The sequence below is a fragment of the Neophocaena asiaeorientalis genome, unplaced genomic scaffold, assembly GCF_003031525.2.
Source record: "Neophocaena asiaeorientalis asiaeorientalis breed wild unplaced genomic scaffold, Neophocaena_asiaeorientalis_V1.1 scaffold246, whole genome shotgun sequence".
NCBI lineage: Eukaryota > Metazoa > Chordata > Mammalia > Artiodactyla > Phocoenidae > Neophocaena > Neophocaena asiaeorientalis.
The window spans coordinates 4,395,583-4,421,460 of record NW_020174551.1 but is presented as its reverse complement, the minus strand read 5'-3'; the positions used below and the strand labels follow the sequence as shown (position 1 = coordinate 4,421,460).

The following is a 25,878-nucleotide window of genomic DNA, read 5'->3' as shown; positions in this document are numbered from 1 at the left end:
GGGGCCCCGCCTGCCAATGCAGGGGACACAGGTTCGAGCCCTGGTCCGGGAAGATCCCACATGCCTTGGTGCAACTAAGCCTGTGTGCCACAACTACTGAGCCTGCATTCTAGAGCCCGCAAGCCACAACTACTGAGCCCAAGTGCCACAACTACTGAAGCCCATGTGCCTAGAGCCCGTGCTCGCAACAAGAGAAGCCACCGAAATGAGAAGCCTGCGCACTGCAAAGAGTAGCTCCCACTCAGCGCAACTAAAAGAAAGCCTGTGCTCAGCAACAAGGACCCAACGTAGCCAAAAATAAATAAATAAATAATATATATTTTTTTTTTTGAAAGAAAAACCAAATTAGAGAACCATGTTCTCTGCTGCACAGGCCATCGAAATCAAAGTTAATTTTGTTCCTGAACTCTAACAGATATTAATATGGTTACACTCCCCAAACCTGCAAGACATAAAAATATCTTGGAAGTTTAAGAAAAAAACCCACTGTAACTCATGTTTTAAATGAGTCACAGTGAAATGAATAAATAAAAATAAACCGCTATTTTCAATGCCTTAAAGGATCAAATTACTTACCAACTTTCTGTAAACACTTGCAGTATGTCAAATTATCCGAAATAATTTTTCCTAATTCAGGGAAATGCCAGCCATACCATTCTCTACACCGCATAATGTAGTTGTTTAGTTCTTTATCTAAGTCATCTAACAGGGCTGCAGTAGATTAAAATGAAAAAGAAAATAGGAACTTAAAAGGATTTTTAAAAAACTTGTGATGAAATATCAATTTACCATTTTAACCATTGTCAAGTGTACATTTCAATGACTCAAATTCATTCAGAATGCTGTGCAACCACCACCAGTATCCATTTATAGAACTCTTCCATCAACCCAAACTGAAACTCTGTACCCATGAAATAATAACTCCTCGTCCCCACCTCCCCAGCCCCTGGTAATCTCTTCTACTGTCTCTATGAATTTGCCTATTCTAAGTACCTCATAAGTGGAATCACACAATATCTGTCTTCTTGCCTGTGGCTTATTTCACCTAGCATAACGTTTAAAAATCATCTATGTTGTAGCATGTATTAGAACTTCTTAAGGACGAATAATATTCCATTGTATGTATATATCACATTTTTTCATCCATTCATCTGTTAATGGGTATTTGGGTTGTTTCCACCTTTTGGCTGTGAATAATGCTACTATGAACATAGCTGCATAAGTATCTGAGTACCTGCTTTCAGTTCTTTGGGTATATACACCTACAAATACAATCGCTGTTTAAAGGGATTTTTAAAATTGGAAATCGTTAAGACTTTGATGTCCAAAAATCATCCAATGACATGGGCGAATGACCTATTATAAACTACAAGTGAAAAAAGCAAAATAAAACACAACACAGATCCCACTTATGGTCTTATGATTTTTCATGGAAAAAGAGAAATCAATCAGTTTATATTAATAGTGTAATCCATATTATCCAACTAGTCAAATTATAGTTCGTTTTTCCTTTCTTCTTTTCTGCATTTTTCAATTTACTTACTAAAAGTTCTAGCTCATCTCCCTTTTCTTCCTCAACAATTATAAAAGATACAATTTTAACAGTAGGAAAAACCCACAACAAAGAGACAAACGGATTAGTCCTCTCATGTACTATACTTACAAATTGCCTGAACAATCATTGTATCCACTTTATCAGCACTAAATTTCAATCTGTATCGGGACAAGCTGGGGAGAAGGGGGAAAAATATAAATCACTAAAAAAAGCATTTAGGAAAAGCATTTAATTAACATCTTAAAAAAACTTTTACCAGAATCCCTATCCTGGAGCTACACTGTTTACCTTTTTCATGCATGGGAAACATCAGCTAAATAAGAATACAATATTTAAGATCTAGAAATACACATTTAAAAAGAAAACGAATACATCTGTCCTGCTACATTTCTGAAACATGAATTAATTTATGAATGATAAATAGGATAATGCTGTGTAGCTCAAACAATACTGGTTCACATACGATTTTTGCAGCATATTTAATGCTTTATGCCACTGGAAAAAAAAAATAAGTACAGCACTGTAACACCTGAAAAGAAGAAAGCCATGTAGGAACAATATTATACATCAGGGTTTCTTAATCTTTGCACTATTAACACCGTGGGCCTGATTGTTCTTTGTTATGGGGTCTATTCTGTGCACTGTCAGATGTGTAGCAACATCCCTGGCCTCACCCCAATTGCCAAATGTCTTCTGAGGGGTACCTGATTGCCCCTGATTGAGAACTACTGCTGTGCACAACGCCAATTCATCTTAAATTTGGACCCTAACTCAGTTTAGCTATTTGTTCTCTCTTAGAAATGTTTATTACAAAGTTTTTCCTGACTTTTGTGCATTTTGCTCATTCTGTAACTCAGCTTTAACCCTTTCATTAATCTATGCTCATATTTTATTTGTTCAAAGGTCCAGACCTTTGTTTACTGTAGTATTTCTGTAATATAAATTTAACATGTCCTTTATTTTTTGGCTGTGCTGGGTATTAGGTGCGGCACACTGGGCTTAGCTGCCCTGCGGCATGTAGGATCTTAGTTCCCTGACCACAGATCAAACCCAGTCCCCTGCATTGCAGGACGCATTCTTTACCACTGGACCACCAGGGAAGTCCCAAACATGTCTTTTCAACTGTTAATTTTTTTAGCGTTACAAAGGTTTTTTTAGGATTACTTAGGTTTTGAGTGGTTTACCCTTAATCCTATTTTTATTTCACAAACTCTATTATTGTAGTGCAATTTCAAAGAATGCCAAGCTTTTCAGGATTATATATAACACAGTATAGCAGAAATTCCTGGTCTAATGGACCTCTGGCTAAACATCACAGGTTAATGTTTTTCTTTGCCTCATAAAAACTCAAGAAAAAACTCAAAAACAAGCCACACACACAAAGCAGAAGAGGAGGTCATTACCAGATGAGGAAATTCAGGGAGATGGCAAGTAGATGGAATGGTAGCAAATGATTTAGAAGATGTAAAAGAGAAAAGAAAGCCCAAGAATTGTGGCATCTAATACTAGAGAGGTAGAGAATGCCTATCATCAGGTTTACAGCCCAAACAATGGAGCCAAACTGCCTGGGTTCAAATTATGGCTTCATCACTTACCAGCTATATGGACTTTGGGCATCAATTTCCTCACTTGTTAAATGAGGATACTATTACTACCTTCCTCATAAGATTCTTAAGGATTAAGATAGTATTTGTAACATACCTTGAACTGTGCTATATAACTGTTTATTAAATAAAAATAATAAGACTATTTTCCAGTAAATCTCACCTGTGTGCCAACCCAAGACACATGGCTGCCATTTCACGTGGTTCTACCCCAGGGATTAATCCATCCATCTGTGAACGGATTCCCCTCATAAGTTCGTTAACAAGAGGACTATGGATACAACTGAGATTCAGCTTTTCCTATAAGAACAAGAACATTTGTATCAAATAAAGAACTAAACTTTTCCTAAAATTATTTAAATACTAAAATACCATTGATTTAAATGTATACATTTCTCAGTTTCATAAAAGCAGTTTCTCGTGTTTGTGGGAAGAACACTTGAATATACTATTGGTAGAGGTCGAAATTGGTATAAGCTTCCGGGAAGGCAGCCTGTCTACATGAATCAAAGCCATAAATAGATAAATACAATTTAACCTAGTAATTTTGTTATTTTTGTTGGTTTGAGGGATCTTTTACTACCTTACATTATTTAGCCTCTTATAAAAATTATAAAGGTAATACATACAGAAGATTTTAATCAATAGTACTATAGGGAAGGGGACTGAATGAAAAGCACAAGTTCTGGCCTTAGGCCCTTTCCCCACTGTTAGGATCCCTGAAGTACTTCCAAATCTACATAATGTTAATGTATATGTGTACACATATACATAAATCTTTATAAAATTTAAGTTTTTACACACCCCAGGCAAACAGGATGAAGCTGTTCTGGACGCCTTTGTTTTTTCCACTTTGCAGTGTATTTGCTAACTCTACACAAAGCTACAGTTCTATTGCAACAAATGCAAATGACAAGCATGCAAAATTGTGTATGTTGCATCACATTTAAAGAAACAAATATTTAGTATGCATACAAGAGACCAACCAGTGTTTAAGTTTTTCAAAAGGAGAAACTGAGAAGAAAAAATTAAAGATATTAATAATCCCACCAGCCAGCAGTTTGCTGTCCCATGTGCCTTTCTGTATGTTTATTATGCTAAAATTCAACGTTTTTAACAGAAAAATATAAACTAAGACTTGTGTGCACTTCAAAGGATGAAGATAGAAATTGATATCACTGAAAACTTAAATTACCTGACGGTATTAGAAATAATCTATCCTAACGATCTTATTTAATTCACAATCCTACCTCAAAATAAAAAAAAACCCTCTAATCTCTTCAGCACTTTCCTACCTCCAAACACCTAGAATTGATCCTTACTTCAAGAATGAGGGGACTGTAAATCAACTATACTTCAATTTAAAAAAAAAAAAAAGGGGCTTCCCTGGTGGCGCAGTGGTTGAGAGCCCGCCTGCCGATGCACGGGACATGGGTTTGTGCCCCGGTCCGAGAAGATCCCACATGCCGCGGAGCGGCTAGGCCCGTGAGCCATGGCCGCTGAGCCTGTGCGTCCGGGGGCTGTGCTCCGCAACGGCAGAGGCCAAGACAGGGAGAGGCCCGTGTACCAGAGGAAAAAAAAAAAAAAAAAAAAAGAAAAAGAATGAGAGGTATGTTCATGAACTTGCACTGTAATACCTACTGTAACTATTGAAAATCAAAGTATCGCAACTGGGACTTCCCTGGTGGTGCAGTGGTTAAGAATCTGCCTGCCAAAGCAGGGCACACAGGTTCGAGCCCTGGTCCAGGAAGATCCCACATGCCACAGAGCAACTAAGCCCATGCATCGCAACTGAGCCTGCGTGCTCCAACTATTAAAGCCCACGCGCCGAGAGCCTGTGTTCCTCGACAAGAGAAGCCACCGCAATGAGAAGCCCATGCACCGCAACAAAGAGTAGCCCCCGCTCGCAGCAACAAAGATCCAATGCAGCCAAAAATACATACATACATACAAAGTATCACAACTGACCTCTAAAATTTTCTGCCTTGCATGTTTGGGAGCCTACATATCCAGCCTTTCTTTCCATTCTCACTTTATGTTTAACCTTAGCAATTCTACTCCCTACTAAAGTTTTCTAATAAACACATACAATAAAAAAGAAATGTGATTTATGTTGAAAGGGAAAAAAATGTCACTAAATAAAAATGTCAGGATATATATAAAATGTTATCATTTTGGGGCATCACTTATATAACCTTAGTTTTGATAATCATATTGGAAACCAATTATTATGTAGCGTAGGGGATAAAGATCAAGTATTCAAATCTGAGAACTTATGATAAACAACTCATTGCAAAGGCCAGGCTTTGTAGTCTTTATGCTGTACGGTGAGCTCTTATCAGCAGGCATAAAAGGAAATTACAACTCTACCTTTATGACGCCTCCTAGTTTAGCATCAGCTACAGCCAGGGGTTCATGGGCTTCTTTAACTATTTTCTTCAGAACTTTCTTCAGCTGCTTATTGATTTTGCCCTCCATCAGAGCTGTGAATGCTTTTTTAGGAAGAAAAACAAAAGAGTTAACTCAAAACTTTAACTGTAAGAGCTTAAGATTTTATTTAAATTTTATAAATAAAGAAAAAAAACCCCACTTATTTTCAGAAGAGCTGAATTTAATATTACTTCTGAAGTGAAATGATAAACGTTACACATTTCACAATCTCATCTGATCTTCCCACCCTCATTTCCACTCCAGAACCAGGAGTTAAAACAGATCCAGCATTCCTTTCTCTATGGTCACACAATCCTTCTGAACTCAGAATTATAAGTTGTTAGAAACAATCTGTTTTGGAATGATAAACTGATTTACTCTCCTGTGTCACTATAGACCGACTGGCCTGATTGTGAGATACCATAAAAACCGTGTCAAGACCGGTAAAAAGGAGTGTATTCATTTTGAAGGTTCTGCCACAGTTTAAGTATGTCCAAGTGGAGGTCTTACTTTTGCTAATCCTTGATCCAGATGTGTCAACAGGCCTCTAACTTATAAACCTCCAGCGACTGAGAACTTACTACTGAAGGCAGCCAATTTGAGTTGGAGGCTGTTTTCATTTCTGGCAAGCTCTAAATGTGCTACTTTGTAACTCTCACCCTTCTTTAGACCTATACTTAGACCCTTTAGACCCATATGGACTAATTAATACTAATACCTCTTCTAGTTGTCTGGGTTTTGGCTGAACTTAAAGCATGCCTGGCAGGAAGTCTGTCACAATTTCTAAGTCAGGCAGCAGTTTGTGCTTAATCAGCCAGGTACTTGCTCTTTCCTCCTTGGGAATTCAAATTCCCAATCATTTGAATTTCAAGTGCATTTTATCTGCTATCTGGAAGATGAAAGGTGAGGACAAAACCCACACAGATCTTACAGAGGTCTCTACACTCTAAGAAGCTAAGATTCAAGCTACTTTTGTTGAGTTCTAACAATTTACATATTGTAAAACATTGACTCCTTTCTAATATACATTTCTCTAATAACTGTATTTTCCTTACAAGTGTTTAATCTTTTCTATTTAAAAGATTTTATTCAATGTCCTGCTTCTAGCTCTCAATCTTTCCTATCATTTACTCACACTTTAACCTAGTGTTCTCCTTTAAGATTTCTTAAAAGTAAAAAAATTTCTACTCTAGATCCACTCTAACATTCACAAACATTTAACTTCCCTGTTAATCACTCTTCATTATATGTATTTTAAAAAGATGGTATACAGAGATGGTGACAGGGATAAGGGGAAGCTGAATCTTCCCTCTTCTCTATTAGCCACTATTCAGCATCCCTCAGCAGTCTTCCCCTTCATCCGAATTTAGGCTGGCTCCAAACCTTACTGTGGCTGTTTGTAAGATGTGAAACTTACAAGTCTAACCAAGAGTAAAAATAAACCTTGCTATGCAAATGGCACATTTTAGCTACTGAGACCACTATAAGTTGACACACTCTGGACTCATTCTTAGGCTACAGGTTTGTTTTTTTTTTGTGGTATGCGGGCCTCTCACCATTGTGGCCTCTCCCACCGCGGAGCACAGGCTCCAGACGTGCAGGTTCAGCGGCCATGGCTCACGGGCCCAGCCGCTCCGCGGCACGTGGGATCTTCCCGGACCAGGGCACGAACCCGTGTCCCCTGCATCGGCAGGCGGACTCTCAACCACTGCGTCACCAGGGAAGCCCTAGGCTACAGGTTTTAAATGTATTCCCTGACATCTACAACCACTTAGTTCTAGTTCTGTCATGTCAAAACTGCCTTATAACTGGGAGAGGGAAGTTAATTTCCAGGAAGGACTCTGTTCTCTTAATAATAATAAGATGATGTTCAACTTTCTGGTGAAAACTGATGGGAAAAGGCATTGTAGATTTCGATGACTAGATTCCTGACAGAGCTCACTACCTTCATTCATTTACCCAAAAATATTTTTGTGCTAGGGATTTGATGGTGAACAACACAATCTCCTCCCTCATGGAATTTAGATTGAGTGTGTGTGGGGTTGACTTTAAATTCTTACCCAGCATGCTATTTTCTCCATTTATCTTACATTATTTTAAGGAATACCTGCCCCCTCCCAAAAGGGCCACTTGAGATCAGAGCTGCAGCACTTTCCAACTCCAAGAGGAGCTACTCAAATCAATCTATATGAATAATGCTCCCCAGAGTTGGAGAATAGCTAACACAATCTTGCCTGGGATATTACCAAAATTCTACCCATATTTATTTTTAAAGCTGTAATGTACAGAACTATCTTTTAAAAATTTTCCAGGCAAAAATTACCATATTTATGCTTTATGGCTCTATAAGACTTCAATTACTGGATGTGTGCAGCCCTAGAACTATTTTTAAAAATTTGAAAATTGGCCTCGTTGGCTCCTCCTTCAGCTCACCCCTCTGCCAAGGTTGGGGTGGCCCATTAATATTCCAACATATTTAATAAGATTCTTAATTTTCACTATATAAGAGAACTATACCCTTCTCCTGTGGCTGGTGAACAAAATTACTTGGTTCAGTCAAATGAATCTTATGGCTTAATTTTAAGCCACACTCTTCCTTATGGTCCTTCATTTTCAAATTATACCACTAAGTAGTTGGCTGATCTGAGATACAGAATTTAAGCAACTGAAAATTCATGATTAGAGTTTTATATCTGATCTTGTTTTCCCTAGCATTAAAAGAACATTATGAGACCAAGTGCCTACTGAAGCCAAGCCTAGTCAGTAAACCCTGCTCATGTCTGTTGTCTCATCCCTAGGACTAGCTGAAGGATATAACAGCCATCCATTATTCTAAATCATAAAAAAATCATGCCCCCTTCAGGTAAACTCTTATGCATTTCTGTAGTTTGTGTATTAAACAAAACAAACACCACACACACACACACACACACACACACACACACACACACACACACCCCTCTACTAGTTTTCTTAAATCTTTTAATAATACTGTGCTTTTTTAAACTAAAAATGTAAATACCTGGAGAGCTGTTTTATTATTATTCCAACTCTAAATCCTGGCTATTCTCAACTTTACCCTTGGATTAAAATGATCAGAGAGCAGTGTACTTGACCACATTACCTTGATCCCTTGTAGAACAGCTTTTACTGAATTGTGCTTCAGCATTATGCTGTTGGTTTCCACAGGGAGATCAACTTAACCACTTCTCACCTCTCATCACATGTAGGGAAAAAACCAGCCCTATAGTGAAAAAAGCTAACTCAATGTTGTCTCAGTGGTAGTGACGAATTTGAGTTAGATCACTTAAATTCAGTTCCAAAAAGAATGCATCATTGACAACATTGAATAGGGTTAACTCAGGCAACTGAAGCAAACAATCTTTTAATGAGGATGACAAATCACCAATATCTAAAAAACCAAAAGAGCCAGTCTTTGACTTTACCTGCCAATGCCTCTGCTGTATCCTGAAATTTCTCAAAATGTTTCAGCTTTACTCTAGAATTAAGGGAAAAAAAAAATGTTATGGGGGCACACTGATTGTGCAAAAGCCACATATTTAGGAGAAGAGGTGTTGGACTGTTTCCAAAGCATACACCAATAAAAAACTTTCCTGCCATTGGGCATTGGTGTAAAGTTAGATATTCTTCTAAAATGACCAATAAAATGACCAATTTCTCTAAATGTTAGGCTAGTAATGGCTGAACTATTATAGAGGTTGTAGGTTTTGAAGGAAACTTGGAACAACAGAAAAGACGTTTGCTGCCACATCTAAACGACAGGAAAGATGTTGAAGCCTCAACATAACCTCTGCTGCTTAAAGTTAGACACAAATGCCTTTTACTATACAGCACAGAAGTGGCTTAAGAAAAGGTGTAAGGGTCCCTCTTACGTCAGAAATCTCATGACATTGATTTGTGCATCCAGTACAGGTTCCATTAAAAAATAACTAATTGTTAGATCTAATTCCTGTTACCCTTACTTTACCCTCTTCCTCCCTACTCACTTATGTGCAGGGCAACATTATTTTATATCAAAACAAACACATAGTTAATCCATTGTTGTCTCAGTGGTAGTGACGAATATTTGAGTTAGATCACGTAAATTCAGGTCCAAAAAGGACACATCATTGACAACAATGAATCAAGTTAACTCAGACAACTAAAGCATATAGCCCTTTAAAAAGGAAAACTAGTCTTCCACTGTATCTAAAATAATGTTATCTTTTTTTTTTGTGGTATACGGGCCTCTCACTGTTGTGGCCTCTCCCGTTGCGGAGCACAGGCTCCAGACGTGCAGGCTCAGCGGCCATGGCTCACGGGCCCAGCCGCTCCGCGGCATGTGGGATCCTCCCGGACCGGGATACGAACCCGTGTCCCCCGCATCGGCAGGCGGACTCCCAACCACTGCGCCACCAGGGAAGCCCCTAAAATAATGTTATCTTAAGCAAGGTTTTCTCACCTCGTCAGGGAACACCCTGGTGGTACCTTAAATGCACACTTAACAATAGAAAGAGGTAAGAAAAAAGCAATTATTTCACCTTATCCCACCTAACCCCATTTCCACTCATATGAAGTGGCATTTGTTCATATCTCTGTATATTTGCATAAATGCATATATAGGCGTACAGCAACACTTGCAAAATGCAATCACGTTTTACACATTACTCTGAAGCATGGTTTTCCAGTATACCATGTTTCCCTAATTATTTAGTATGACATCTCTTGGGGTTCAACACTCTTTAGCAAGCTTGAGTAGTTTCCTTCTATTCTAGTGAGTTTTTATTAGCACGAACAGATGAATTATGAAATGCCCTTTGGCATCCAAGGACATAATCAAGAGATCAGTCGGCTCCTTCCTAGGACCACACTCACCAAATGGGATATTTCACAGGGTGATTCACAGATGGTGAAATAGCCTTCTTGACTCTACCTTGAGGAAAAGCCAGCTCTCTCTCCCACCACTCCTTTCTTAGAATGGGCATCAAGGTTATATTCTATATTCCTGTCCAGAGACCTTGGGAAACAAAGGTACGCCTTTCCAGTATTTACTAGCTAGTTATTTTACTACGTCAGAGGGAGTTAGGAAATACAGGTCATAAAGAATAAATAAACTACGAATTAAGTTCAAAAACACCTGAATAACACTAACTTAGAGAAATTATAAGTTAAATCAATTAGCAGCCCATGCTTTTGACAGTTATTACTTTAAACAGAAATTTATACTTAATTCACAATCAATTTACGCTTTCAAATATCTTACAAAAATAGGTGCTGTCCAACCTCATCTGCAATTAATACAAATTAGCTGAGATGGCCTATGCTCCAAATAAGGAATCTAGTAATTGGGCTCATACCAATATTATTCCTGAAGTGAGTTCAAAACAAAAAGTTATGGATATATTACATGAGGGGGGTGCACAAACACACAAAACAAACAAAAACAAAAACCTCTAAATGTTAACTGCTAAGTTCTTAGTTTCAAGATGACTTACATTTTATTTGCTTTCTCTGGAGTTTCAAATTCTTTCCACAAACTATCAACCTCTTGAAGTTTCTTTTCATTCAAAACCTGTAAATAAATATTTAAAATAATTTTCTTTAAATTGCACAGCTTAGGCATATACAGCTATACCCTTCAAGTACAATTGTACATGCAAAATGAGGGTGGTGGGAGCTATTTTTCTCTCTGAAATAACCAGTTTTCTTACCCTGCATAAATTTTTGGTCAAACTAATAAATCAAGTAGCCCAATGAGTAACTGGGTGGAATTTAGATCTAGCTGGGTATTTGTTTAAAACTTTCTATTTTTAAGGAGCTCCCTAACCCCTTCACAAAGTCTGTCATATTCACAGATCAAAAGAATTTATTTGCCCACTTTCTATGGAATAAAATTTGTTCTTAGGGACTTTCGTGGTGGCGCAGTGGTTAAGAATCCGCCTGCCAATGCAGGGGACACAGGTTCAAGCCCTGGTCTGGGAAGATCCCACATGCTGTGGAGCAACTAAGCCCCTGCGCCACAACTACGGAGCCTGCGCTCTAGAGCCAGCGCGCCACAACTACTGAAGCCCGCGTGCCTAGAGCCCATGCTCCACAACGAGAAGCCACAGCAGTGAGAAGCCCGCGCACAGCAACGAAGAGTAGCTCCCGCTTGCCACGACTAGAGAAGGCCTGTGCCCAGCAACGAAGACCCCATGTAGCCAAAAATAAATAAATAAATACTTAAAAAAAAAAAATTGTTATTTATTGCTATGAACATCCTGACAAGAATTACAGATTTCTCTAAAACTAAGATACCATTAGTTCTAAGACACATCCTTATGTAAGAAATTTTAACATGCCAAGGGAAAAAAGGGGTACTTTTATCTATGAAACACAGCCATTAACATTTAGGTATATATTCTTCAAGACTTTTTGACTGTCTATGCTGCATTTTATTAATGCGTACTTTTAGGAATCGTGCTATACAGTTAACACTTGACATTGTGGACATAATTCTAGGTTTTAACAAGAATCGCATTGCATGAATATACCATCATTTATGCCCTTATTGATAAATATACATAGTTTTGTATGTATACATGTTGTATTTCTTAGGACAAATTATTGGAAGTGGAGTTAAATGATCATATAAGAAACGCGTGTTGACATATGTATTATCAAAATGCCTTCAAAAGCTTCTATTACTTTCACTTAAATCAAGAGTGAATAAAAGGTCTTATTTTCCTACACCCTCACCAATACTGTGTGATAAGTCAGCTGCCCAAGTATAAGCTAGGGTAGGATCAATCCTAAAATCCATTTCCCCCCATATTTAACATCCTTGAAATTGGGCTGTCTTACAATTGATGGCAGGTCAGTTTAACTAGCAGTGTAAAATAACGGTGTATTATACTTGATGAAATATAGTATTATAGATATTATACATATCTTGTGGAAAAAGGCTGCTGATCAACTAAAAATTATACTTTACCGACAAGCCACATTTCACCAAATCCACAGTACCATAGAGTATTTACATAGTTAAGACTTATTACCCAGTTATAGCCTAGTACATATTTCCATGATGAAACACGATATTGCACAACACCTTTATTTTCTGTCAGATGAGAGTGGCAAGATGACTTTAAGGATTTATTGTGTTGTTTAAATTTAATCCCACACACAGCTGAATCAAACATATTTACAGAACTGTTAAAACAGGAATCAGAGTAATGAAGCAGTAAACAATTGCAAAGCACACGGTTTTGTATTAAAAAATTACAAACCACTAACAGTTCTATTTTGTATGTCATGAAAACTTTAGAATACAAAGACATTCCATCAAATCTCATGAATGCACTGAAACTTTAATTCAAAGTTATTTTTTTGTTAAAGGAAATTCACAGAAGAGTAGTGATTTTTAGTAGTAGTTTACTCAGTATGCAGTTAACCATACCTAAAGTTCAATGATTGTTGACAGGATACGTAGCAAATAGGGGATATGACTCAGGAGTAAAATTCACATTTTTTCTAGTTGAAAAGCAAGTATATTTGAAGATAACATTTGGATAACAAAATTGGCATATTAAAGAGATATTATTTCAAGTTAAAGCAACAAAGGAATCATGTTAATTCATGACCACTGAAAGGTCTCCAAGGATTTTGTTATGGCAAACAAAACCTTGGCTACTTTATGTTCCCAGTCATGCACAACATACTTAAAAGAACATTACTAATAAAGTCTGAACAAAAACAGAATTAGAAATAATTGCTACATTTTCTGTTATACATCTATCTCAAATTTTTAATCATTCATTTTCAGACAAGGAAATCTGAAACATTAATATGCAAATCCATTTTAAGTTTTATCGTTTTGGATTAAGATGGAATGAATAATTTAGCTATTGTCACCACTAAAATCTTTGGCACCACTGTTACATTGTTTGCTAGTTTTACTATAATAAGTACTATATGTACCCATTTACATTTACAAAAAGTGAGTTATATACTATGTAAGTTATACCCAATAAAGCTGGAAAAACTTATTGCTTAGTAATCATGTTATATAGGAACTTTGGTATTCACATAAAAAGCTCTTCCTCGAGCCCTTGAGAAATAAAGGAACACACAACACTATGCTACACAGCAGCACTGTACAACATGACTACTAAGAATTTAAATGAATTCAAATTAAAATTCGTCTCCACAGCTTTACTAGCTACATTTCAAATGCTAAATAGCTGTATGTGGCTAGTGGCTACCATACTGGGAAGCACAGCTACAAAAGGTCTGGGATGAGTAAGACTGAAGAATATCTAGTCTTACTCTGTGTGCCCTGTGACATAAGGGACACAGGCTTGAGTTTCTGCAATATTCTACAAATAATAATAATAGTTCTTTTTAGGTATTGTCTCTGCATTTATATATAACTTTATTGACAAGCAACATTTTTTGGAAAGTTTTAAATGCTTTTTGAATCACTGTATATATGGATGTGCATATACTGGGTCATGATATAAAATGTATTTCTCACTGTGAACTGAGATTAAAAAAAGTATGAAAAACTTTCTTAAAGCATTCTTATTCAAGCATGAATTTTATGCAACCAAGGTAATTTTATACCCCAGCATTTTGAAAGATTATGGGAGAGGGAGCTAATAACCTTGTATTGCATATCTCCACACACATAGATATTTCACGTACTATGATATTCACCCCTTTAAGGTGTAAAATTTACTTTTCAGTAATTTTCACAAACTTGTGCAACCATCACTAATTCCGGAATACTCTGTATGCCTATTTTATTCAGGAAGAATCAATAACAGCTACTAACTCCAAATATTTATAAATGAAGCAATATTTCAATATATTTAAGCCTTTAGTTATTTCTCTAATATTAGATTACATAAAACATAAACTACAATTTTTAACAATGTTGAACAGTAACTTGCAGATAAACAACATTAAAAACTGCAACAGAATACTCAAGACTTATTTTTATGGAGAATACTCTTTATTAGTAGAAATCAATAAATCATATGACTTTATACTTTATGACCCAGGTCTAGAAACCATACAATTGCTAAACCGACTCCTCCCCACTGTTAGAAGCAACCACTGGACAGTGCAGTCACCCCTCCCCTCTTAGCATCCAGGTCAGGACAGTATACGTAACATCAATTTGGATGAAATTCATCCACAGATGCTGATTCAAAATATGACAGACTACTCTGGCTAAGAGAATTTGGGGGCATGTGCAGAACTCTAAGAATTTAGAGGGACCTTCCTGGTGGCTCAGTGGTTAAGGCTCTGCACTCCCAATGCAGGGGGCCGGGGTCCAATCCCTGGTCAGGGAACTAGATCCCACATGCATTCTGCAACCAAGAGTTCACATGACACAACTAAGGAGCCTGAGAGCCGCAACTAAGGAGCGTGCCTGCTGTAACTAAGACCCGCTGCAACCAAATAAATAAATATTAAAAAATAATAATAATAATTTAGAAAAGACCGCAAAAAGCTGGAGAAAGTCTAACAGACCCGTTTCCGGGCTCCAAAGCCTTTTATAAAGTCCCTTAAAATTGCTAATACTACAATCTCAGACAACTCTAATGAGAGGAAAAAGAAGCAAAAACAGCTTTCAATTTTTAATTATCTCATTGGTTTCCTTAAAAATAACAAGTATTTCATGTAACATGCAAACAGAAGTATATTTTCAAATGTCAAAGAGAAACTTGGAAAATAAAATGAAAAACTTTCCCAAATAAACATTTTGGTATGTACCCTTCTAGACTCTGCACCCGTACCACACAGGTGTTTGATTTATAACTAGAATCACACTATATATAGTTTACCTAGCATTTTTTGACTTGTCAGTACATATGAAAAATTTGTTTTTCGTTGCTATATTCGTTGAACCCAAGAGTCCGACACGTAGATAGGACTCAATTTACCTGATGCTTCCTATCATCTCAACAGCACCCTATTACACGAATGTCCCATTGCTCAGTTATTTCCTTGCTGATGAACTTGAAGTTAATTTCAAACTTTCCTTATTAAAAAACCCAAAACTCAGGTTGATTATATCCAGCTCAGATTTCCCCCCTGGGTTTCAAATTTGAAATGACCACTGTATCTCCACGTCTAACAGACATCAAAAGCTTCACACAACCCAAACTGCAACTCTTTAGTATCCTCCCCATTCCCAGCCCCCAAATCCCTAAACCTTCTCTTCCCTTCCCTACCACCACAAACCCACTTACTTAAACCCAAACCTCGCATTCTTCAACCAGCCAATCCCGTCAGTTCTACCTTCTAATTTTCTCCTGATATTTCCTTCCCTCCATGCCAGCCTTAACCCAAGCAACTTCATCTCATCTAGATTAATGCAAAAATATCCTCCTTCCGTTCTTGCACCCCATCCCTCGTAATCTATTCTGCACAGAGCAAAACAAGTGCATTAATAGACAAAGTTAGGTGAGGTCAGTCCTCTGTTAAAACCTTCCAATCATTCCTCAAAACTCTCAGAACAAAACCCATACTCCTTATCATAACCTGTAAAATTCGAATACGGCTCCTGTCCACCTCCCTAAATGGGCCAAATCCTCTTACTGAACCCAGGGCCCCAAACGGCGCGGCCACGTGTTCACCGAAATATGCGCCTCCCAGGCCCAAAGCCTTCCCCCTTTCCTTCACAGCAGGGGGACACAAAAGGCACCCACGCGATCCTGAGCACCGTCGTCCTCTCCGTACGTCTTTCCGTCTCCTCTCCTGCCCAACACCTGCCTTCCCCCTCCAACGGCTCAATCTCCCACCTACCTTAAAGATGGCGTAGCCGACGGACGTTTCAAACAGCACCAACATGGTGAGGACGGGTCAGGGAACTGCGCGGCCCGCCGCCGAGCTCTTATATCAGTGAAAAAAGATCAAATCTGCGGCCCCCAAAGGCCCGCAACGCCGCGGCTGCCCAAGCACCAGGGCGCCCACCTTCCCAAAAAGAACCAGATCACGTTGCCTAAATGTTCCACACTCCACTACAAGCAGAACGCGTGAACACGCTTCTCCTTCTCCATGGCTTCTGGGTTATGACCTCACTTCCGCCAGATGACGTGCCGCATAGTGCGCCTTGGCTTCCGTTTTGTTCCCGCCGCAGAAGACCACGAAAATATCGCGAGAGTTCTTAAGGAAGAAAATGTGATTTTACACGATTAGGCTCACGGAAATCTGAAAGCGAAAGCCATCGCGCTTTTTAAATTGTTTTTTTAAACTCCCATATATGATGTATTTTACCTTGAGAGAAATGCGAAGCTGTCTCATCTGTTTTCCTTAAGCATTTGGAATTCGGGAAATGCTAGCCGCTAGAATTTACTCCCCGGATCGCCGTGCTTTGAAGTCGTCAGAATGACCTCACGACTGTCACTTTTTTTGCGAACACTCGTAGCCGTTCTCTTCTCTCTGGCCAAACTGATTTTTACCATAGATGTCGTCCAAATAGATGTAGACCTTTCCCGTTTTTGCTTCAAGGACTCTCGTCTGCATTTAGACTTTGTTTCCTTGTTTTAGTGTAATTTGGGTCTTTTCAGTCTCAATGACTGATTTAAATACCTCAGTTATTCCACAAGTCTGGCTTCCAATAGGAGTAAAATTTCCTTCCCCACTTCCCAGGCCCTGTATGCAGATTGCTTGTAAACATTCAGTTGCAACCTGCTGAAAGTTATGTAATATTAAGTTACTTGATTTTCTTGTGCAGCTCTGCAACCTGGGATCAAAAGGAATGAAAATCTTGAACTGAGTAACAGAAAAGGTGAAAGTGGGGAAAAGTCAAGGCATGAGAGAATCTAGGATACAGACAAGAGTATAGCCACAGTATACCATGTGGTCAGGGAGGCAAGAGAAACCAAAATGGCTCGATGGGGAGAGGGAGTGGATGGGTGGATGGAAACACTATGGCTGTGTCTGGTCTCCTTAATGGAAGTGCCATGTGCTAGAGAGCACAGTCTGTATCTTACACTTATTGTATCCGTATAGAGCATCATATTGTGCTATGCATGAAGTAAGATCTCATTAAGTAGTTCTTTTTTTTTTTTTTTTTTTTTTTTTTTTTTGCGGTATGCGGGCCTCTCACTGCTGTGGCCTCTCCCGTTGCGGAGCACAGGCTCCGGACACGCAGGCTCAGCGGCCATGGCTCACGGGCTCAGCCGCTCTGCGGCATGCGGGATCTTCCCGGACCGGGGCACGAACCTGTGTCCCCTGCATCGGCAGGCGGACTCTCAACCACTGCGCCACCAGGGAAGCCCTCATTAAGTAATTCTTAAACATTAAATGAGTGAATGTTTGCAGGAAGTAAAATTATTTTCCTTACATCCAAAGCTTGCATCCTTTACCCAAAGAGAAATTAAACCACTTATTAACGAGAAACATCTTTACTGTGGCATCTTCGAGAAGTTGTCTTTGCACATTACTATTTATATAATCAGCTAGTGATGCGTTAGGGGTTCAGAGCTGCCTCTGATTTTGGATTTGGATCTTGACCAAATACAGTAATTGCCTGAAAATTCTCTGTTACAAGAGAAAAGCAAGAGATTCCATACTTCATTAAACAAACTGCTAGGTCAAGGGCAAACAACACAAAGTATGAGGAGGAGAATATGGGAGACCATAGATATCCCAAAAAAGGGGCTTATAATTAACTAGTGGCTTAGCGAGGTGACAAAAATAAGAAACATGGTTCTTCTGTTCTCTCCCCATCCCCAACCACATCTTTGTCCCAGCTAGAATAAGTTCCATGAAAATTCATTGTTGGACCCCCAGTACTAAGCTAGTATCTAGCATATAGTAAGAACTGCATGAGTATGAATAGTAAATGGGTAAATGAATGATTGGAATTAATGAATGATGGGATCCAATTATATCAAGGTGCTAACAGAGGTTTCCAGGTACTTTTTGAGACCTACTGGTATTAGCAAAAGATATCTTTTGCCCAGAGACCTCCTGTGTGCCTTGTAACAGGAAGGGGATGTTCTGGATCTTTCCCGTAGTTCATGTAGTGAACATCTTTCATGTAGTCAACAAATATTTGAGTGTCTACTCTCTGCTAGGCATCCTTACAGGTACTAAGAACATAGCAGTGAACACAACATGGAAAAACCTCCATACTTAATGGAACTTATATTCTAGTAAGGGGAAACAGAAAACAACAAAAATACCTAGTGTATTAGATTATATAGATGCTACAGAGAAAAGTAAAGCAGGAGAGAAAAATAAGATGTTTTGGGATAATCAGGAAAGGCCTGATTGAGCAGATGACATTTGAATAGATGAAGATATATAGAGGAAAAGAGGGTCTTCCCTGGTGGTCCATGGTTAAGACTCTGCACTTCCACAGTAGGGGACATGGGTTTGATCCCTGGTTGGGGAACTAGGATCCCACGGCCATAAATAAATAAATAAATAAATAACACAGAGGAAAAGAGGCAAAGAGAACACTGTATTCAAAGACACCATGGCAGGAGGGAGCCTGGTACGTTCTCAGAACAGTGGGACCAGTATTGGAGTCACTATAAATGACCTCCATTTTAAAATAATGAATTACAGGGAATTCCCTGGCAGTCCAGTGGTTAGGACTCTGAGCTTTCACAGCTGAGGGCCCATGGTCAGAAACTAAGATCCCACAAGACTTGCGGTCAAAAAACAAAAACAAAAAAGCAAAAAAACAAAAAAAAGAATTACAATTTTAGGGACTTCCCTGGAGGCGCAGTGGTTAAGAAACCGCCTGCCATTGCAGGGGACATGGCTTCAATCCCTGATTCAGGAAGATCCCACATGCCGCAGAGCAACTAAGCCTGTGCGCCACAACTACTGAAGCCCATGCGCCTAGAGCCCGTGCTCTGCAACAAGAGAAGCCACCGCAATGAGAAACCCGTGTACCGCAATGAGACCCAAGGCAGCCAAAAATAAATAAATTAAAAAAAAAAAGGAGTTACAATTTTACCAGTGTAACAACTAGTATATTTGTTGGTTCTCAGTGCTCATAAGAAACTTTGGCAGTAGGTACTCTTATTGTTACCCTCATTTTCCTTCTCAGAGAAGTTAAGTAACCCAAGTTTTTCCCTTATCTTACCCTGTGGGCCCTATGTAAATCAAAAGCATTTGTTTCAGTTGAGTTCCTATGCTCATTTTAGAGTTTCCTGAACATTGAAACATAAAACTTTGGAGGCTAGTCTATCCAGAGAACACAAAGGTGATCTATGTTCTAGTGACAAACCTGTCCAAGAAAATCTAATCTCTGACCAGATAAAATACAGTTATACCCATTCATCACTTTCTTGTGAGCTTGGACAAAATGAGTATCCCCTGTAAACTAATCAACTCTGGATACATGGTCAAAATTGAGTTTCTTTTATTTTTTTGGCCACATGGCATGCAGGATCTTAGTTTGATCGAGCCCAGGCCCCCTGCAGTGGAAGTACAGAGTCCTAACCACTGGACTGCCAGGGAATTCCCCAAAACAGAGTTTCTTACTTGTAAAGCTGAGGTCCATATCCTGAACTACATCATAGTATGGGCCAAGGCAGACCATTAGCTGGCATCTACCTTTGACATTACCATCTCTGGTTTAACTTCAACATTCCTTGCCTGCAGGGAGCTTAATATCTTTTTCTAAAATAAGATCTAGGACTTCTCTGGTGGCGCAGTGGTTAAGAATCCACCTGCCAATGCAAGGGACATGGGTTCCAGCCCTGGTCCGGGAAGATCCCACATGCCACAGATCAACTAGAGCCCTCGAGCCACAGCTACTGAGCCCGTGTGCCACAACTACTGAAGCCCGTGCACCTAGAGCCTGTGCTCCACAACAAGAGAAACCACCACGATGAGAAGCCCACACACGACAACGAAGAGTAGCCCCCAATCGACGCAATTAGAGAAAGCCCGTGCCCAGCAATGAAAACCCAACGCAGTCAAAAAATAAAGAAATATATATATATAAAAATTAGATCTATCCATGTTAGACAATTATAAAATTCTAAAGGATAGCTAATTTGTTTACACGCCTACTACATACTACACCATATATTTTGTTTTGGTCATTCAGAGATGCAATACATAATCCCTGCTGTCAAGGAGCCTATGATTGGTGGAGAAAGCAAACTAGCACAACACGACAACAATACGATGGAAGTAAGCAGGAGTCCAAACCTCAGTTTCGCCTCTTACTACTTATGGATCGTTGGGTCCTTGAATAAATGATTTAGCTTCTTTGGCATTTTTGTGTGTACAAAATAAGAGTAACATTTACCTCATAGAGTTATTGTGACTATTAAGTAAGATAAGAGTTTTGTTTGACATAACTTAAGTGCTCAGTAAATGACCTTTGTTACCATGCAATTAAATTAAACTAAAACAATAATTCAAACAGACTAGGGGAGGGAGATATCAAGAAGGAAACTAAAGAACTGTGGAGGGCTTCCCTGGTGCTGCAGTGGTTGACAGTTCACCTGCCGATGCAGGGGACACGGGTTCGTGCCCTGGTCCGGGAAGATCCCACATGCCGCGGAGCAGCTGGGCTCGTGAGCCATGGCGGCTGAGCCTGCGCGTCCGGAGCCTGTGCTCTGCAACGGGAGAGGCCACAACAGTGAGATGCCCACGTACCGCAAAAAAAAAAAAAAAAAAAAAAAAAAAAAAGGAAAAAAATCCACACTTCATGACTTGAAATATCACCTAAAGATAGTTGAGTCTCAAATTCCTATCTCTAGTTTCTGCATTGAAAGTGTGAAAAAAAAAAAAAAAAAAAAAAAAAAGAAATATGGAACAAAATCCACACTGCCTGCTTCTACTAAGAATAAGCATACGTATCACATCCTACAGGTAGGAAACAAACACGCATGCACAACACTTTACACACTGAAAAAACAAAAACAAAACACAATAAAACCAGGGTCTAGTTCTGGATCCCAAATTAAATGAAACCTTGAGCCTTCCTTTAAATTACTGACTCTCAAACAAAAACAATTCTATTTCTGACTTTTGCCATGCTAATATCTGAAGATATGGGGGGAAGCTTTATAGATAAGATAATCATGTGAGAAAATTGCTATTTGTCCTTTATTAACAAACTTAATTTGATAATCTTGGTACTTGGTGGGTATTTTCCTTTTAGAAGATGTTTGTTCAGTTATTCTGCTTTGTTTTGTGGTGAGCAAGCCTTTTAAATACCGGCCTTCTTAATTTATTGGCCTCCTTAGTCTTCTTTTGGCAGTTTCAGATTCCACTGAGAATTCCACGTGGATTTTCCCTATCGGATCTGAGTACACTCCATTGCCAGAGAAGGGAACCAGTGGGCTATTTTCACCTAGACGTAGTCTTGCTGATTCCTGAGTTCACTCTCATGTGGCGATGGAGTTTGACCAAATCTCTTTCTGGGTTTCTGGTTCTATGTTTCAAGTTAATGGCCAAGTCTGGATATAGTTCTGGTTTTGATTTGTGCACAACTGCTGGCGGCAGCAACATGGAATCCGGCATTTATTTGTTTGTTTGTTTATGATGTAACCTTTTTGTCTACGCCAGATGGCAGACAGAGGGAATCTGGTCATGACTGGGTAGCAGAAGTCAGAGTATCTGTCTTTCTATGTTTGTTTTTTTTTAAGTTTTTTGTTGGTTTATCTTTCTGTTTGTTTGGCCTGGCAGTCTGTGTTGTTTGTTTTGTCTGTAGGTCATTATGAGTTAAAGAACTAAAAATATTTTATGTGTCCGTGAACAGAAAACAGCTTTTTGAGGTCTGGAACTGCTATAACCAACTGGTGAGTAATATGTTCTGTGTTTCCTTTCAACCCTTGGCTGAAGTTGGAGAACTATGGCTACTGGTTTGCTGTGTATGAATGAAAAAAAGCCTTTTCTTTCCCTGCAAAAGAAAGGTAGCTAGCCTTAATAATGGTTAATTTATATTTTTGTATCTTTAGCTATCTACCCTCTCTCTGAAAACTATTAGAGATTAATTGGTCGTAAAAATCTGTCATTTGTATGCAATCAGAAAAATCACCATCAAGGGGAGAAAATGTATACAATGAAAGAAGAAACTGGGGGAATTCCTTCGCAGTCCCCTGGTTAGGACTCTGCACTTTCACTGACGAGGGCGAGGGTTCGATCCCTGGTCAGGGAACTAAGATTCTGCAAGACACGCGGCATGGCCAAAAAATTATAATAATAATATTTTTAAAAAGAAAAGAAAAAATTGGAATTCTTTTCATATGATGTATGGTAAATAATTTGACCTTGCTCAAAGAGAGGTCTGGCCTTTGCCCTTGGCTTCTGGGAGGTAATCTGTGTCACTCCTGATAGGAGTGTGCTCCTTTAAAGTGGGGGTTGGCCTTGGCCATGCCAGAAAGGCCAACCATGTGACCAACCTGGAGACTGAGTTCAACCATATGGATCATCTATAAATCAGTCAATCAATCTTGCCTGTATGATGAAGCCTCAATAAAAATTCTGGACCTGAAACCTCAAGTGAGCTTCCCAGGTTGGTGATACCCCTGAATATTGTCACACACGGATGCTGGAGGATAACAGCATCCTAATTCTGTGGGAAAGAACTCTGGAAACTTTATGTTTGGAACTCTCCCAGATTTTTCCCTGTGTGCTTCTTACCTTGGCTGATTTTGGCCTGTATCCTTTCGCTGTAATAAACTGTAACCATGAGTATAACAGCTTTCAGTAAATCCTGTGTGTCCTTCTAGTGAATTGTCTAACCTGAGAGTGGTTTGGGGAAGCCTCTCAACTTGCAGTTAGGGTCCAAGGTGAGGGCAGTCTTGTGGAAGACTTGTGTGTTCTCTAAACAGAACAGATGGCTCTAAACTCTTCAGTTTGGCTAACTCCAGGCATATGGATTTAGAACAAAGAAAAGAGAACTTTAAAATGGATTCAGTTGTTTTATATAACAACTATATGAATGAGCGTGAATGTGTGATAGAATGGAACTCTAAATAAAGTAGGACTTACTGTTTATGACTTGTCTGGAGCTTCATAACCTCCTAAGAAATCTAAAGGGTTCTGGAGGCATGACTTTTTCTCTCCCCTTTCTTAAAGGGACGTAGGAAAGTCCCATAGAAATATACAAATGAACTAAGTCAAGGTGTGACAGAAAGCTCTATGTATAAACAAAGTATTGGGTTGGCCAAAAAGTTCGTTCAGGTTTTTCTGTAACATCTCATGGAAGAACCCAAACGAACTTTTTGGCCAACTCAATATTAACAAATCCTAAAGTTGTGCCCCTAGATTAATTCATAATCTGACTGAACAAATATTATACCACACAGTGCATGATGGCTCAGGGAGAGTTCCAGTTAGAAAATTCTTCAGAAGCAACTTCCCTGGTGGTGCAGTGGTTAAGAATCCGCCTGCCAATGCAGGAGACATGGGTTCAATCCCTGGTCCAGGAAGATCCCACATGCCGTGGAGCAACTAAGCCCGTGTGCCACATCTACTGAGCCTGCGCTCTAGAGCCTGCGAGCCACAACTGCTGAGCCCGTGTGCCACAACTACTGAAGCCTAAGGGCCTAGAGCCCATGCTCCACAACAACAGAAGCCACCGCCATCAGAAGCCGACGCACCGCAAGGAAGAGTTGCTTCCACTTGCTGCAACTAGAGAAAGCCCGCGCACAGCAGCGAAGACCCAACGCAGCCAAAAATAAATAAATTAATTAATTAAAAAAAGAAAGAAAATTCTTCAGAAAATCCTAGCTTGCCTGAAATTTAAATAAGATTCTACTATTGTGTGAATGTGAAATATTTTCTGAGTAAATATGTTAGTATACTTTTGCCTATCTCCAGAAAAAAAGTAATAAAAATTATAAGCATTGAGTCCTAACCACTGGACCACCAGGGAATTCCCTAAAAATTATCTTAAGTTTAACAGAGCTCCTATTTTGTTTGGCTTATAGAGATTAATAGTTACTTATGTCACTTATGTTCATATCTTGTCTCCTTCTGATAAGTCTTTTAATTATAATCCTTCTGCAATTCAAAATAATAAAACTGTCCAGATGACTTTTACACCTAAATTTTATTTGGAGTTTCCTAGACAGCAGTAGACAACAACAAGGAAGTTCTTTTTCACCTGATACAAAGAAGATGATGCTGATTATAATTAAATATGCTTGGCATTCTCTGGATATTTAATTATTTCAACACTACTATGAAAGTTCTCTTGTTTCTCAAGCTCAAAATTTGAGAAGAACTGCTAAATAAAAAAGAAAACTCAACTTCTATAAGTTAATTATATAGAATCAAAATGATATCAATTATTGATATGAGTATGCTTCAGTGACTGTGTACTTTTCAGGTTGGCTAGAAACACACTCATGTTCACATACGAAGAAACTGCATTAGTTTCCTATTGTTGTTGTAACAAATTACCACAAGTTGAGTGGCTTAAAACAACACAAACTTGGGACTTCCCTGGTGGCACAGTGGATAAGACTCCGTGCTCCCAATGCAGGGGCCTGGGTTCCATCCCTGGTCAGGGAACCAGATCCCACATGCATGCCGCAACTAAGAGTTCTCATGCCACAACTAGGGAGTCTACAAGCCACCACTAAGGAGCCCACGTGCTGCAACTAAGGAGCCTGCCTGCCGCAACTAAGACCTGGTGCAACCAAATAAATAAATTAAAAACAAAAACAGCACCAACGCAAATTTATTTCTCATAGTTCTAGATATCAGAAGTCCAAAATGGGCTAAAATCAGTGTCTCAGTAGGACATCTAGAGTTTGGAGACTCCAGGGAAGAACCTGTTTCCTTGCCTTTTCCAGCTTTTAAAGGTTTCCCGCATTCATGGCCCTACTGCAGTTTTCACATGTCCTCTCAGACTCTGACTCTCTTGCCTCCTTCTTTTATTTACAACGATTGTTGTGATAGTATTGGACCCGCCTGGAAAATTCAAGACAACTTCCCAATCTCAAGGTTCTTAACTTAATTGAATCTGCTAAGTCCCTTTTGCTCTGTTTGGTGACATATTCACAGGTTCTGGGGGTTAGAAATGGACATTTGGGAGGGGCCATTATTCTGCCTACCACAGACATCAGAACTGTCAACAGATTGGTTACTCTTTTTTAAAGGAAGAGTGATTTTATTTCTAGGCATCTAGAAATAATATGTAATTTAAGAAAATATTAATTTTTTGAGCAATGCATTCTGAAGTATGTAGGGGTGAAATGACATGTCTGGGTTGCCTTAAGAGAACTCAGGAGAGAGAGAGAGATGGTGAGAGAGAGAGAGGCAGGAACTGTGCAAAATCTTAATGATTTTTGAATCTGGATG

The 25,878-nt window shown here is 39.0% G+C and overlaps 1 protein-coding gene and 2 non-coding genes across 5 annotated transcripts in view; all 3 read right to left on the bottom strand.

Moving 5' to 3' along the window:
- NOP58 (NOP58 ribonucleoprotein) overlaps positions 1-16,631 on the bottom strand; it is a 26,830-nt gene extending 10,199 nt beyond the window's left edge. Inside the window, exons 1-7 of one of the 3 annotated variants that reach the window (XM_024757374.1) lie at positions 16,387-16,631; positions 11,085-11,161; positions 9,036-9,088; positions 5,530-5,651; positions 3,323-3,459; positions 1,664-1,728; positions 577-711 (exon numbers count right to left, since the gene is read on the bottom strand). In XM_024757374.1, coding sequence (XP_024613142.1) covers positions 577-711; positions 1,664-1,728; positions 3,323-3,459; positions 5,530-5,651; positions 9,036-9,088; positions 11,085-11,161; positions 16,387-16,431 — 634 coding nt within the window. In that variant the 5' untranslated portion in view covers positions 16,432-16,631. Of the gene's footprint in view, positions 1-576; positions 712-1,663; positions 1,729-3,322; positions 3,460-5,529; positions 5,652-8,713; positions 8,816-9,035; positions 9,089-11,084; positions 11,162-16,386 lie in introns of those variants that run through there. The other 2 variants (XM_024757375.1, XM_024757376.1) reach the window with 2 other exon arrangements.
- Positions 8,853-8,939, bottom strand: LOC112407919 (small nucleolar RNA SNORD70). The gene has a single exon (XR_003004850.1). It is a non-coding gene; the product is annotated as a small nucleolar RNA SNORD70 (small nucleolar RNA).
- LOC112407920 (small nucleolar RNA SNORD70) lies at positions 9,645-9,733 on the bottom strand. The gene has a single exon (XR_003004851.1). It is a non-coding gene; the product is annotated as a small nucleolar RNA SNORD70 (small nucleolar RNA).
- Positions 16,632-25,878: the final 9,247 nt, after the last annotated feature.